The sequence below is a fragment of the Netta rufina genome, assembly GCF_964035555.1.
Source record: "Netta rufina genome assembly, chromosome: 7".
NCBI classification, from domain to species: domain Eukaryota; kingdom Metazoa; phylum Chordata; class Aves; order Anseriformes; family Anatidae; genus Netta; species Netta rufina.
The window spans coordinates 21,834,087-21,848,334 of NC_140130.1; the positions used below are offsets into that span (position 1 = coordinate 21,834,087).

At 41.5% G+C, this 14,248-nt stretch overlaps 1 protein-coding gene across 2 annotated transcripts; it reads right to left on the minus strand.

The window, feature by feature from the left end:
* Window positions 1-3,851: 3,851 nt before the first annotated feature.
* On the minus strand, window positions 3,852-12,713 carry CCNJ (cyclin J; the record flags this gene model as incomplete). Of its 2 annotated transcripts, none has more annotated exons than XM_084289937.1 (5): window positions 3,852-6,858; window positions 7,843-7,969; window positions 8,094-8,393; window positions 10,785-10,995; window positions 12,645-12,713. In XM_084289937.1, the coding sequence occupies 5 exons, from the start codon at window positions 12,711-12,713 to the stop codon at window positions 6,447-6,449; spliced, it is 1,119 nt and encodes a 372-aa protein (XP_084146063.1). In that variant the 3' UTR covers window positions 3,852-6,446. The 2 variants fall into 2 exon arrangements, with proteins under 2 accessions (XP_084146063.1, XP_084146062.1); XM_084289936.1 differs by having other exon boundaries at window positions 7,843-8,002.
* Between the last annotated feature and the right edge of the window lie 1,535 nt (window positions 12,714-14,248).

A 14,248-nucleotide genomic window follows, 5' to 3' on the forward strand; every position in this document is an offset into this window, starting at 1 on the left:
TAGTTTCTTCTTTAAGCCATACCATTATTTTTTTTACAGTTTGCCACTGCAGTCACTGCAACTGTATGTAAGGTAAAATTAAATACTTATGGAAGTTTGTGTTTAATCCTGTTTTTCTACTAACATACCAGTATATCTGAATAATTTGTGCTGTAACTATTCTTTTGACATATGAAAGACCTTTTTCAATTGAATATAGAACACAGAATAGAATGAACATAGAGTAGTTTATAAAAGGTTGCAGAAGGAAGCACAACTTTAATATGTTTTATATTCTTACTGCAAATATGTGAGAAAGCTTAAAATACATATATATATATTTTTTTTTTTTCCACTTGAAATGTATATCCTTGCTGATACCTATTTTGTATCGCTATATGGGGGAAAATGCTATTTGTACCAGCTCTGGAAAATGCTGTCTATTTCTTTTGGAGTCTCTTACTGGGGCTATATTGCAAGGGAATACAATGCAAGCAGTTCAATATATTTTGTCCCTTCCAGAACGTTGGCTGCTTCATCAATGAGAAGAATATGAGAAAGCAAGGTGAAATCAGTAGGGAGATAGGATGGCTTCCCATTAAATATAAACAAATCAATGTACTAAAATATAAACAGGAATATATAAGTAGGGAATGGCTTACAGAAACAAACAAAACAGAGAAAGTGGCAATGAAAGTTCCTCTATGCTACCTCTGTGCTCCGGCAATGTGGTTGATCCAAGAAGTGAAAAAAAATTCTTGATGTATCTTTAGCCTTTGTGGTCTGTCCTCGTAGTAGTGTTGCATGCTTGTTACCTTTTTACCAACTAGTTTGCCTGAGTCTTAGGAGACTTAACGTGAGATTCCTAGAACTGATTTACAATGATCTCAGTGTTGAGATTATGGCTCTAAAGAGAACATCCCTGAAGCCAGGTACAGAAGTCTGATAAGGACTTCTTTCCTAGTAGAGAACCTGTTGCCCAGTAGGATCTTATCCTATTTTCACATCTGTCATTGGACAATCTTTTGGATGTGTGGATACACACCCACTTCTTCATCTGTCGATGAAGATAGTCTTCTTGGTATTCATAATCTTTGCTAGAAGGGTATGGAACAGCCAAGTCTTTACAGATGATTGTTCTTATTGCTGCACAGTGAACATGCATTAAGATATGATGTGAGCACCAAGATGTAATGCAGTACCAGAAGCATGGAGCCACTCTCCATGATATGGGTGCTTTCCCTGGAAACTGTCTCTGTGGCATTTCTGAAGAAATTCTGTATCTCCCAAGGTCTGCAAAGAGGCCATCCAGAGTACTGTTTACCCTTCCGCAAGATTTATGTGTCTAAACGTACAGTTTCAGCAGTTACACTTAACAAAACATTGCCGTAGTTGCTGTTATAAAAACAAAGGAGCCTACAAAGCTCTCTTCTAAGCAACGTAATTGGTAAGGGCTTGAAATCCAAATGTGCGTATGGATGACCTTTGTGGAAAAAAAAAAAAAAAAAAAGTTGAAGTAGAACACCATCCAGCAAAAGCTTTCACTATGCTGTGCTGACCATAGGCAGATTCACAGTTTGCCCTCTACTCTAGTGGAGTTCCGTTAATACATCTGAGGATCTGGAGGTTGAAAGGAGGACAAGTCTTCAAATACTGGTCTGATGGGCTGTAGTCACCGTGTAATGTGTCTTTTCAGTACCACAAGAAATAAGTCAGGGTTATATGTTGTTAAACTTTATTGTAGGAAGATTAGAACTGTACGTTTTCCACTGACTCCACCACTTCAGACTTTCAGGGTTTGGCTAGATAAGATGTTGGACAGTCTTGTCTAGGCCCTGCTTTTACTGTGAATGGCTGGACCCAGTAATATCTGAGGTCCTTTCCAACCTGGTCTTTCCTATGATTATACTACAAATTGGCATTCTAATGGCTGTTAATCTTCTTGTAATTAATTACTGGTTATGGTAATTAATTACAAGGTTACAATTTTCCTACAGAACGTACAGTCAGTGCTGAGAGCGGTCGCTTAAATGATTTGTAGAATATAGAAAATGCATCTTTACTTTCATGAGAGCTTTAACAGGTTGTTCTATGAAAGTGTTATCTTGCTGTTTCAGGAGAGTAAATTCAGGTGTTTCAAGAACAGGAAGCAGCATTTTCAAACAACTGTAGAAAGCATGTACTAGCTAGCACATAAAATAATTATTCAATCAACTTGCATGGTAAATACAACCGTTACGTATGAGTACTCATACTGAATCTCAAGCTTGCAGTTTCAGTACCTGTAAGTCTTGCTTAAGCCTCCTTCCTCTTGGTAGGAGGCTGGGGGCAGGAGTCTGCATCTGTTGTTGCACTGAGAATTTTTTAAAACCTGGAGCTATTTTCTATATAGATATCTATATAGATAGTTTGTAATTATTCAGTTGTAAGCAGAGGAAATTTTTTTTGATGTGTAGTGGAAAGTGGCTTTCCTTGTCAGAATATATGTCTTGTTTATTGAAGTTGTATACATCTAATTGCAGGGAAAGATCAAAATGTGTAAATGTAAACTAGCCAATGTATGTGCTTGGGCTGTACCTCCTAAAATATCACTGGAATAGAAATTAAAAATAGCAATATTTTGTTATTGCTCCTTAACTTGATGTTTAAAAAAAAATGCTGCTGCTGATTGAAATAGAAGACTGCTAACTGGGCTCTTGTGTCCGGTCAGATAAGGACTTATCAGCTCAAGAAGCTAATGCTCCTCTGAGCATTCAGAATGTAGAACTAAGAAATTATTGAGGAAGGATGCCACATTACTTTCTGGCTTATACATACTTGACAGTGGTATTACAGTTGCAAAACAAATATTTCTGGGGGATGTGCTAGTCACCAAAACTTTAATGAAAACAACATCAACTTCTGCCAGCAATGCAAAATTTAGTTCAGGAAGGAGGACTATTTGCTTCCCATGATCCACATTCATTATCTGCATCAAAGACAAAACTTCATTTTATGTACAAACAAATCCCCAGAACTGCTATTTAGAATCTCCTGAAAAACCTAAGCAAAATGTAGCTGGCAGTCCTTAGAGTTGTTAGAGCTTTATAAAGGTCAGGTGGTAGTTACTGTTTTGTAATTGCATGGAGAAAAATTGAGATTTCAAGGAAAAAAGATCTAGATAGAATTTTTTTTTGCCATTTTAAGGTTAAGGACAAAACTTTATGGATTGAAGCACTGATGTAGTATATATGCTACCTAACTTCCTAATTTTATAGGAATGAGATGGAGTGGCCTACTTAATTTCTGGAGGTCTGTGTCTTGTTTCAAGTGTGTACAGTATTAGTAAATTAATTATCAATTAAAAATTATTACCTTCTGCTCTCATGGCTGTCATAATAGCCTGAGAGCTCATGGTAATAGCCTTTTGCCACAAGCCCAGTGGTGTCCTTATCGATTTCTAGCGTTGAAAGGATTACATGTATCCCTTTTTTGAATGAGAATAGAATGAATTCAGTGTAGTTTTTTTAGAGCTGTGCACTAGATACAAGGCTGATGAAATGTACAATGTTGAGCATTTGCTGTGGGTGCACTGAGTTCTACAGTGCCTTCCTGCATGATTTCCTCCCCCCCCATTTTTGTGGTAAAGTCAGAGTTCCTGAAGGTTATTATAGCATCACAGAAATAGGGGCGTGAGGGAGCAGAGAAGTTCTTACATCTCCAGCCCCTACACAGGGATGGTGGAAGACAGATTAGGAACAGTTTTTTAAATAATACACCACGTAGTCTTCTTACTCAAAACTAGTTTATTTTTTAAAAATAAATTGAATGCATAGCACTCACAAAGATTCCATTGTTTTGGACATTTTGCATTTAGGAGCACCATTTTTCTTTATGCCATAAAAAACACATTTTGGTTCTAATAGTAAGAACAGTGTATTTTTAATGTACACCGCTAAAGCCCTTTTAAATAATACATTGAAACTGTTCAGTGTACATTTTCTGTAGTCATGGTGAAGCTGTAGTGTAAGAAAAAAACTCAGACTAAGTAATAAATTAAAAACAGCATGTAGTGGATCTTTTTACAGTTGATCTAATGTCTTAAAAATAGTCAAAAATACCCTAATAAATGTAAATTTGCAGTATTAACTAACTGAATAATCCCCCTGCCCATTATAATTCCAGTGTTAAGTATTAGTTAAACTTTTATATATCAAATGCCTATGGGATAACTTTAGTAATACTCCAAAAACGAAAAGCCTATACTGCTGCATTACAAATACAGATGACAAGTTAGCTGACAAAGATTTTACAGAAAAGTTTGCTACAGGCATCTGCTGTTATTTCAAGTCGTGGTCTATTACAAGACTGTACATTCATAGTTATCAGAGGTAGTTAGAGCACTGAGGACTTTGATATATAGCACTGAAACAAAATGAAACCTGCAGAAGGAAGTCTATTTCTCTCTCAAATGGGTAACAATTCTGAATAAAAAGCATGGCATCTTATGAGGTGGAAAATCTCTACTTAACACTACTCGCAGACCTGGGGAAATATTCATTAAGAGACAGAGAGGTGAGGAAAAAAAATTTGCACTTAGAGGAAGTAAGAATTGAACACACTATGCCTATTTCAAAGTTGATTCTCTAGAATAAAACAGAGAGGATTATCTCTTTTATTCACCCACCTATCCCCTCTTGACTTGCACATGTATGCTACAAAAGCCCACAACAAAAATTGGGATTTATGAAAAAAAAGTGAAACAGGATTTCTTCTCCTCCACAATAAATAGGGTTTGTAGCACTTCATCACTCAGCTCCAGGAAGAAAGAGCACAGCCATCCTTCCTCCATTCTGAACATTATGATAAGGCCCCCTCTCCTGTGATAGAGCATTCATCTTAATGCTGGTAACATATCTTAATTGCCCCTACTTTGCAAGCAGTAAGATTCACAATACTTCGGTTTCATTAGGTGGTACACACTAAGACAGGTGAGAAGGTGGTAAAAGACAAAATAACAAAAAAGCCTTAAGCCCACCTACTATAAAGAAATTTTGAAGTAGTAGAAATTCTGTCATCCATACCTCCTCCCATATTCTACCACAGGAGAGGCAGGTGTTTAAAAAAAAAAAAAAATCTCCAGTAATATCTTCACCACCATTTTCATCAAAGAGTTGGATGAGTGAAGCTTTCTACCCTCAGACTATCCACTCCACAGGAGATAGTGTAATTTCATTAAGTTACATAATTAGCACCTTAATTGTGATAAAGCAGTTCACTCTGCAATATATTTTGATCCACCCATTTAAAAGAGTAAATCTCTGCATTTTCTTCTGGAACTCCCAAATAGTAGAATAAGAAGTTGCCCCTGTATTACCTGAGAATTTTCCTCCATTGTAAGCCTGACACAGAGCTGGATTTGTAGAAGCATTTACTTTTTTTTTTTTGCACAATACATGTTGACAGTACAACTGGAGGACGCTTTCTGTTGGTTATTAATGTGTGTGCACTTACATGGAAAAATCACAGCCACTGTAGTAGTTCTGGTACAGTACAAGTTCAGCTGAAACTTTCTCTTTACTTCAATTACTCACTACCACACTGCTGGGCAGTAGTTCACATCTACATTCTGTGAACCCTAACACAGCCCTTTGGTACTCTGGATACAGACGCCCTGAAGAAAAGCCCCTCTATTTGCTATAGGCTCTTCCCTTTCTACCCTTCTCCCTCAGGCTATACCCAATTAAGTGTATAAACCAGCAGCACAAAGTAATGAGTAGAAAATTCCCTGAGTTAGTATGAAAGAGTTACTTTAAACATAAAAAGAATAGGGAAGAAGAAAAGGAAAAACATAGTGTCTATCCTGTGAGGTACAAAACTTTAGAAACTATCAAAATACCACTTAACTCAAATGCCTTAGTCTAAAGCAAATGTCCAATACAAGTGCTGAAAAAGGGGCAAGAGTTATGGAGTTATGTAAATTAAGTTTGTTTCTTCCTGTGGTCCCCATGTATCTGGAGAAGTCTGGCATTCTATATATTCTTAAATTTCAGTAAATTTAATGTAAATATTAATACTGTATGGTGGTATTATACAAACGTCTTCAAAGTAATACTGCATATCTCCTTCATTAAAACTTAAGTATGTAGTTAGTCCACAGCCATTTTTCTTTTGGCTGATATTTCAAAATGTGCATTCGAAGCACACAGTATTCCGAGTGCCTGAGGAAGAAGTTATTACTCCCAGTTATGTGCATTCTTTCAGATGTTCTGTGTGCTTATTTTTTGCAGTCTCTACTTGAGCTACAGTACTGATTGCCAATCCAGTTGCTTTTTCTCTGGAAAGACACTTTTTTAAATTCAATTTGTTGCCCTCAAACTTATTTGAGGTTAAACAAAAACAACAACAACAAAAAAATGAAAAAAACAATTCCCCACAATGCAACTTCCTGCCCCAAATAAAGAAGCACAAAATAAGTTTTGTACTTATCACCTCTCAAAGCAGGGAGTAACACAGGAATATCGTCCATTCACCTGGTAACTCCGGTTGTAGGAGACGCTTACACATGGCTTCACTTCTAGCGGAACAGCTAGTGACATAGCAGCACCAGTCTGTCCATGGCCTCGAGCCTGAACACTAGACTGTAAGGCAGCAGGGCAAGTCTGAAGTGGGTAAGATGCTGTGTGATTAGCTGATAGTATCTGTTGACAGTTCTGCTGTTGCGATGTCTGATGGTGATACTGTAATGAAGGTTGATGAGCTTGGAGATACTGGGGTATGTGCTGCTGAACGCTGGCCTGCTGGGGAGTTGGAGCTGGGGACTGAAATACAGTATGTTGAGCAGACTGAGCATGTTGTCCTTTTTGCTTGTTTGCTTCCTTCACATCGTTATCATGCGCACTGAAACAAAATGAGAAGACAGAATACATTAAAATGGATATGGAAGTCATTTTAAATTCCTTTGGATTAATTTAAGAGCACTAACAAATGGTGCAGTTATATGAAAGCATCCAAACACTTTAAAAAACATTTAAAAAAACAATTTAAAAAACAGAAAACCATTTTAGCATACCCTTTAAACTCATATAGTTTTAGAACTTGTTTCTTTTCAGGATTTCACTGAATTTTGTAGCAATACAAAAACTCATTTAAAGCTAAGTGCAATACAAGCAATACAGCAGTATCTAAAAATATCAGTGCAATGAAGTGCCAGATTACCAGAACCTGAACTTTAAGCTTGCTTGCTGCTTTTGCCTCATTTAAATTGGGTATATGGTTTTCAAAAGACATGATATTTTGGCTTATTCCATGTTTAGCTTAAAATAGTCTAATTCACCCCAGTTCCCTTTGATTTATACCTGCCTCAGATGTATCTAGACATACTCTTTCATTTGCTTTTATGCTGAGGTCAAGCAGGTGCCAGCTGCACAGGCCTAAAATCAGCTACAGTTCTGGTACCATATGGGGCTGATCTCTGGAACACAGGTCAACCATCACCAGTTTGTTTTTTTTTCCCAAAGGGACTGCTAACTTTTTACGTTGCACTATAAGATGACTGTAAGGCTTCCCTGCCCTCCCACATCAAAGTGTGCCAGTGTGATACTGAAAACACTTCTACAACAGCATGGGCATGCTTTAGGTACTATGCCTTTCATTACATACATCAGCTGCAAGCCTGGGGTTTGTTGAAAGAACAGAACAGAGGTTAGATCAGAGGGTGGTGTTTATTTTGTTCTTTCCAAGAAAAAAAAATTATTACCTAATACCTGCATATAGACAAATTGAAATAAAAATTAACATTGCAAGCAGTTTACAGCAATTAAGCATACCAATAGATCAGTACACAGGCTTAAAAAAAAAAAAAAAAAGCAGCTATTAACTTACATTAATAGTCGTTCAATACATGGCACCAGGAAGTCCCAGGAATATGCAGTGAGATGATGCAGTCGAGTAGGCCACGTTGGAGAGAGACGCAAGATAATCCTTGAAGAAGCTACGCATGCAGTAGCAACTAAAGAAGGGGCATAATTTAAAAATGCGTGATCTAAAATGAAGGGAAGAGAAAAAGATTTGTGTAAGTTGGACGTGGTCAGCTAAGAGAACAAAGGAATTGTTACCTGAAATTTGTAACTCACCTTGCAGTGATACTTCCAGAAAGTAATCAGCATATTTTGCCATATATAACTTAGTCTTCTCTAAGCAAACCATTGGCCAGCCATCATGAAGATCAGTTTCATGGACAGCAATAGAAAGATAATAGTCGATGAAATGAGCAGCAGTTGGGAGGCACAAATTCCACTGAAATGTTTCTAGCAACAATAACTCCATATGAAGCAAATTCTGTTTTGTTAGTACCAAATTCATGTTAGTCATACAACCCAAGCTGTTCAACTGCTCAAGTTTGGGAACACTGTCTTCCTTTTCTTCAAATTTACCTTCAGATGAACAGAAAGAGGAGGGAAAAAAAGGTTCAGCACGAGTGAACAGATTGCATCTGATGTCTGCATTGGTCATATTTCAATTCTACTATGTCAAACAAGTTTGAGACTTTCCCACAGGTGCAAGGACTTCACTGGAGACAAAAAGGAACACATACTATAAAGGGCTAAATTTCAGCAGATAATGTCAAACTTTGTGTTGGATATTGTGCAGTGGCATATTTCCTGTTGGTTCTTCTGCCCACGCACACAGATGCTGTTTGCCAAGAGCAGAAGTGGGCTGTATTATGCTATCTCTGGTACAGTATATGTTTAAGTTTTTGTCACCAAATTGTTGTATAACGTGTCCCTATTATCAGTGAAATACCACTGTGATGTGACTTGGCATACATAACACCACAGCATGCAACTTTAATCATCCTCCTACTGCTGCACACCCTTTTTGTTTTTAGAGTACAGCTCCATCTCTAGCCAGTGCGACTCCTTTTATTGCTTGTTATGGTAGGCACGCTTTTGGATATAACTGGTAAGTTGCTCCAGCATTTCAAACAAGTGGATTTCAGCAGTGTATATCTGAAAACCCACAGAGCCTTATACACACAGTTTCAACTGCTAGTAGCTTCAGCTTTCCCTGGACTTTAACTTGTCAGGCCTGTATGGTTTTAGCCTGAAGCAAAATTGTATATGTAGAAAACCCATTAATAAGGGAAACAAGTGTCACATTTCCATACAGTTTGCCATATGCTTGTGCTATTTCAATTTCATTGCAAATTTTTTCCATCTTACACCCTCTATTCAGTTCTACATATGTTGTAAATGCACGTTTTTGGAGACTTTCACAGGACTGAACGTACTGATCATTTGCTTTCCCCCACGCCCCCCCAGTGTTGGGAGCTACTTACATCAGGACATAATCCAACACCAACCCCAGTGAGTTAGTTTCTGTTTCCCACACTCTAGTAGCAATTACAGAAATAGAAGTTTCAGGGGTCACAATCATTTCTCTTCTTATTTCTACAACCTAAATAGATATATGATTTATCTAACTCACTGTATGGCTGACTAAATTGCTTGTTTGAGCCATAAAGGACAAAAGTTTAAGTGAGCATTTTGGTTTGTGCTTTCTAAACTAATTCACACGCTACTTCTTAGGACAAGGACTCAACGCTCTCATAAGCTCTACTTGCTGCTTGTTACAAAAGATGGCAGATCTGATTTATTTTTTTTTTAATAATAATACTCTTCAAAACATGAATTTCACTTGAAAATCTGGCATTATTTCAAAGACAATACACTTTCTTAAATGGATCAGACTGGTTTCTGAGGTCTGTTTTTTATAACCAGAGCCCCATCCTTTGGGAAAGGTGTCTGGTGACATCCAGCCAAAATCTACCTCCCAGAAGAATATAAAGTAACTCTTTTCTACTTTACAACTATTCAACAGAACAGTTATTGGTGGAGACAAAGTGCAATGAAAGGAAGTTGTATACCAAAAATAGAAAAACAGAGTGCTGAGGTGTTGACTGGCAGAGAAGGCCTAGAGCTACAACACAATGATCTCACCTTGTTTGAGAAAATGAAAATAGATTCAGAGAAATGGACTAGCAGAAACTGAACCAACAGTTAATTCTGCTACCAGAACAAAGCTTGGGCACTAGGTTTAAAAACAATTACCAGCAGGTACGCTGCAAACTACATCCAAATCTCTTTGGGGATTTCTGAAAGGACTCCAGAAACAGAAAGGTGGATACACACCACAGGAACCTAGCTGAGGTCAATATAAGCAGCACAGTTCATAACGAATGTTTCTAATTAATTCCCTCTTCAGAATACCATGTAACACAGGTGAATACACTGGTGATTGCATTTTGTATCTTACACAATACAGGATTTACATTAGCCTTAGCTTGCATAAAGAACACTTCAATTTATGAAATCTAAAGTATGCCAGACACATCCAGGACAATCAGCAGGGTTCAGTACAGTCTACCTACGGTTTATTTAGTTTCTTCCTTTGTCATAGGTATCTTAACTTCTTGCTTTCAGCACTGGTTCTGCCTATCTTGACATGTCCTTAGAAAGGCAGCCTTTCTATTCCTCTAGTCTCCTGCTAAATTTCATCGTAGAATAATTTGCGTTTCCAAGCATAAACATCTTTTTAATTGCAGTTCATTTTTTCTTCAATGTTTTATCAGGTGCCAATAGATATCAAACCAAGAGTCTAAAAGAAATGCCCTACCAAGTGGGCCAAATTTATGTACACTAATCTGTCTACCTTTTGTAGCCACTCTGCTTCCCCTTCTACCTGCTGTATCCCATCAAGTCACTCCTTGCATTTGGCAGAAGAACCTATATTGCTCTGGTTAAAGTATGGTGCCACATACTTACTTGCTAAAAGTAAACAGGAAAGAGCAACCACATGCAGCTGCTGTACAGATATGTCATAACGATCCATAAAGAGGTCCAACAGATACACAGCTAGATGTCGTGCAGCAGGACAGAGTCTGAACCGATTGCTCACAATGGCAATCAGATCTGCAAAGTATCTTCTCAGATGTAACTGGGGAGATTGGCCTTTGTAGGAGGGCAGCTTCAGCTCCTAGATGGACAGTAGCATGTAATTTTATTACAACCACCATTTAGTTTGTATTGCTAGCAAGCCAATACAGCTGATATTCCCACACTTATCATGGAATTTTCAGAGTTTCTCCTCCCCTTCTTTTTGTTCCCATAGTTTCAGCATTCCTTTTACAGAGCAAAACTTGTTTATTGTAGTATAAAACTGATAAATAACTTGGTTCTGCATAACATCAGTATAACTTAACATATTTTCCATTATGCAATCAATTAGAGTGACTTTCGTGCAATCAGTTAGAGTGACTTTCATTTTTACCACCTGTTATACCACCTCTACTGCAAAGCACGTGTACCTCCCAGCAGGGAAGCAGCAACGGTATCCAAGTACCCCTCAGATGCTTCAATGCAAAGTCCAACAGCTTAACTCAGCCCCCTCCTGCTACAGTTTAATCTGAGCAACCAGACTTTGTACTGAAGTGTTTGCGTGCCCCAGTGCTGCTGGATCTCCTGCAGATGCCTCCAGGAGAAGGACACTAACAGCTCGCTGAAGGTAGAAATGTTAAGAGGAAAGGGGGGTGCAGGGGTGTCATTGCTTGCAACATGCACACGTCTAACCCTGACAATCTGATCTCACCGGTGTTGCACTGATGCTGATTGCTGTGTGCTCTCAGACATTTAGTTGAACTTATACAAACCTCACACTGTCTGCAAATTGAAAGACACAAAAGCCCTACCAACACCACAGATGAGAAAAGTCTTTGGCATGATCTGTTCTGAATACAAAACTTGGTCTGGCACAAAGAGCGTTCCCCAGGCTCCTGCCTAGCAGCTACTCTCCTCTCCTGCATCCAGCAAAGCAGCGCTGCTGTCACCTCTTACCATATCAGTTATGTTGTGGAGCTTGGACTAAGCAGGATTTTGAGTGCAATTAAATCTCCATCGGAACAGGCTAGTGACATCCAGTTAGAAGTCAGTTACCTCAAATTTTTTGAAGTTTTAACATCAATGCAAGGGTCTGGAGCATGTTATTGAAGTGGGGGAAAGAACTGACAAAACAGCCACCTGTACCTACTAAACTGCGGAATTTGCGTCTCAAAGGACTGACTTAGTTTTAGTAATCGTTCCCTTGGAAGCACACAGATCATCCTGTTTTTCTTGTGTTCCTCCTTCCTCACCCCCTTCAAAAAAAAAAAGGAGTTGCTGTGGCAGTCACACACCTTCAAGGAGGACAATCCGCTCACTGCTGTAAGGCAGCGGGAGCACGTCTGTAGCAGGCTCGGTTGCTGCAAACAAACTTTCAAGCTGAGGCAGTGTTGGGTACCCAGCCACCCCCCGCGAGCAACTTCAAGTCAGAGCTGAAGCAACTTCAAAGAACCTGAAACTCTGCTGTTCTGCTGCGCTCCGCGCGTTTTGCTGTCATCCCGCCCGTAGCACAACACTTTACCTGAACGCGGCTCTGCCCGGGCACCCTTGCAGAAGAGCCAAGCGCACCCTGACCCCTTTCAAAGCGCAGGGGGAGGACGGCCGGGCTGCTCCGAGCTGTCAGGACGGGGGCAGCGGGCCGGGAGATGCCCTTCGGCCCCCTCCAACGGCACGGCCGGACCCCAACAAAACCCCGGCGAGCCCCTGACCGGGCAGCCCCCACCCCCGGAGCCCCCCAGCCCCCGGTACCTTGTAGCGCAGCGCCTGGTGGATGTCGGCCGCCAGCTGTCCTGTCCACCACTGCGCCTCCAGCTCCATCGGGGGGCGGCGGCCGGGGCCTGGGCGGAGGGGAGGGGAGGAAGCGGCGCTCGCCGGGGACGGGACAGGACAGGACGGCGACGGGAGCGGGGCGGGCGGCGCCACCCTCGCCCCTTCCGCGCTGGCCCCTAATTAAACGCAATCGGCCGCCGCTGCCGCTCCCGCCGCGGGGCCCCTCGGCCCCCCGGCCCAGCTGGCCGGCATGCGGGTAACAACTGCGGCTCGTTAAGGCGGGCACGGCGCCGGGCGATCGCGCCCCCAACAAAGGCCGGCGCCGCTGCTGCCGCCCCCCTGCCTCCCGCCGCCCCCCTCCCCTCACCCTACGCGGCGGCGGGGCCTGGCCCGGGGCACGTGAGCGCGGCGCGGCGTGCCCAGCGCTCCCCCGCCATCACGCGGCGCTGCCCGCCTCGCCCATTGTTAAAGGGCCGAGCGGCCCGGCGCGTGTGTACAAAGCCCGGCAGCGCCCTCACGCCGCCGCCCCGCCACCAATCGCCGGCCGCCTTACAGCGCGGCCCACCCGCCGCCAATCGGCGAGGGGAGCTCATGCGGGAGAGGGGAGAGCGCCGAGCTCCGCGGCTACGCGCGGGAAGGGTTTGGGCCCGCGGAGCTGCCGTAGCCGGCCCCGATAAAGGGCTGGGGACGGGGCCTGCTCAGGCCCTCGGGGGCTGTCCCTGGGGGCTCCCAGATGCTGGCAGGGGGTGGGGGGAGGGTCTCGCTCACGGGGCTGAAAAAGTTAGTGTACAGTTACACCTGAACTGAGTGAATAAAGATAACAGGCGCATCCTGAATGCAGCTGACAAACCCCAGCCTGGCTCCTTATTTCATTCCCTTTCTCATTGCCCTGCTCCACCTGTGGGCTTTTTGGTGCCTGGGCTGCTCGTGGCAGCAGCTGTGCCTCGCCGAGCTCCTTCACACCAGGCATCTTAATGCCAGCCTGGCTTAGTGGGCTGCAAAAAGCCACGAGGCTGATCTTTGCTGGTCAATTCTTGCCTGCTGCTGGTTAAACTCTGGTAGAAAGGTTTGCAGTTGTAGGCATCCTCCCTCTAAATAGCCTACACCTGAGTGAATGAGCTTCTGCATTCCCAGAGGTTATTACCAAAAAGAGCTCCTCCATGAGCACCTGTTTCAGAAGGTCTTTTTCTAGCTCTTTTGCCCTGCTTGGTAATCCCGCTGCTTTACAGGTCTTCCAAAATAGTACTTCCAAAATACTTGGTGCTTTCTAGTGGTTCACATCTTTAAATTGCCAAACATCCAATCAAATAGCTAATGAGAATATAAAACCTAGTACAGCAAGTATTGCAAAGGGGAAAGGAAGAAATGCTTTGGATGCATTTTATGGTGAGGGAGTAGATTTGATTTTTCATTTCTACCCATGCTCAGACAAGACTCTTTAATTAAGAAAAGGGAAACCAACTTTTTGACATAACCAGTTTAATGACTTTGTAGTTGGGGCTGTAAAAGGCTTCTGCACACACACATGTCTAACTGGAATGGATAAGCCTGGGGATTTTGCTGACCTTTTTAATCCGAGGAAT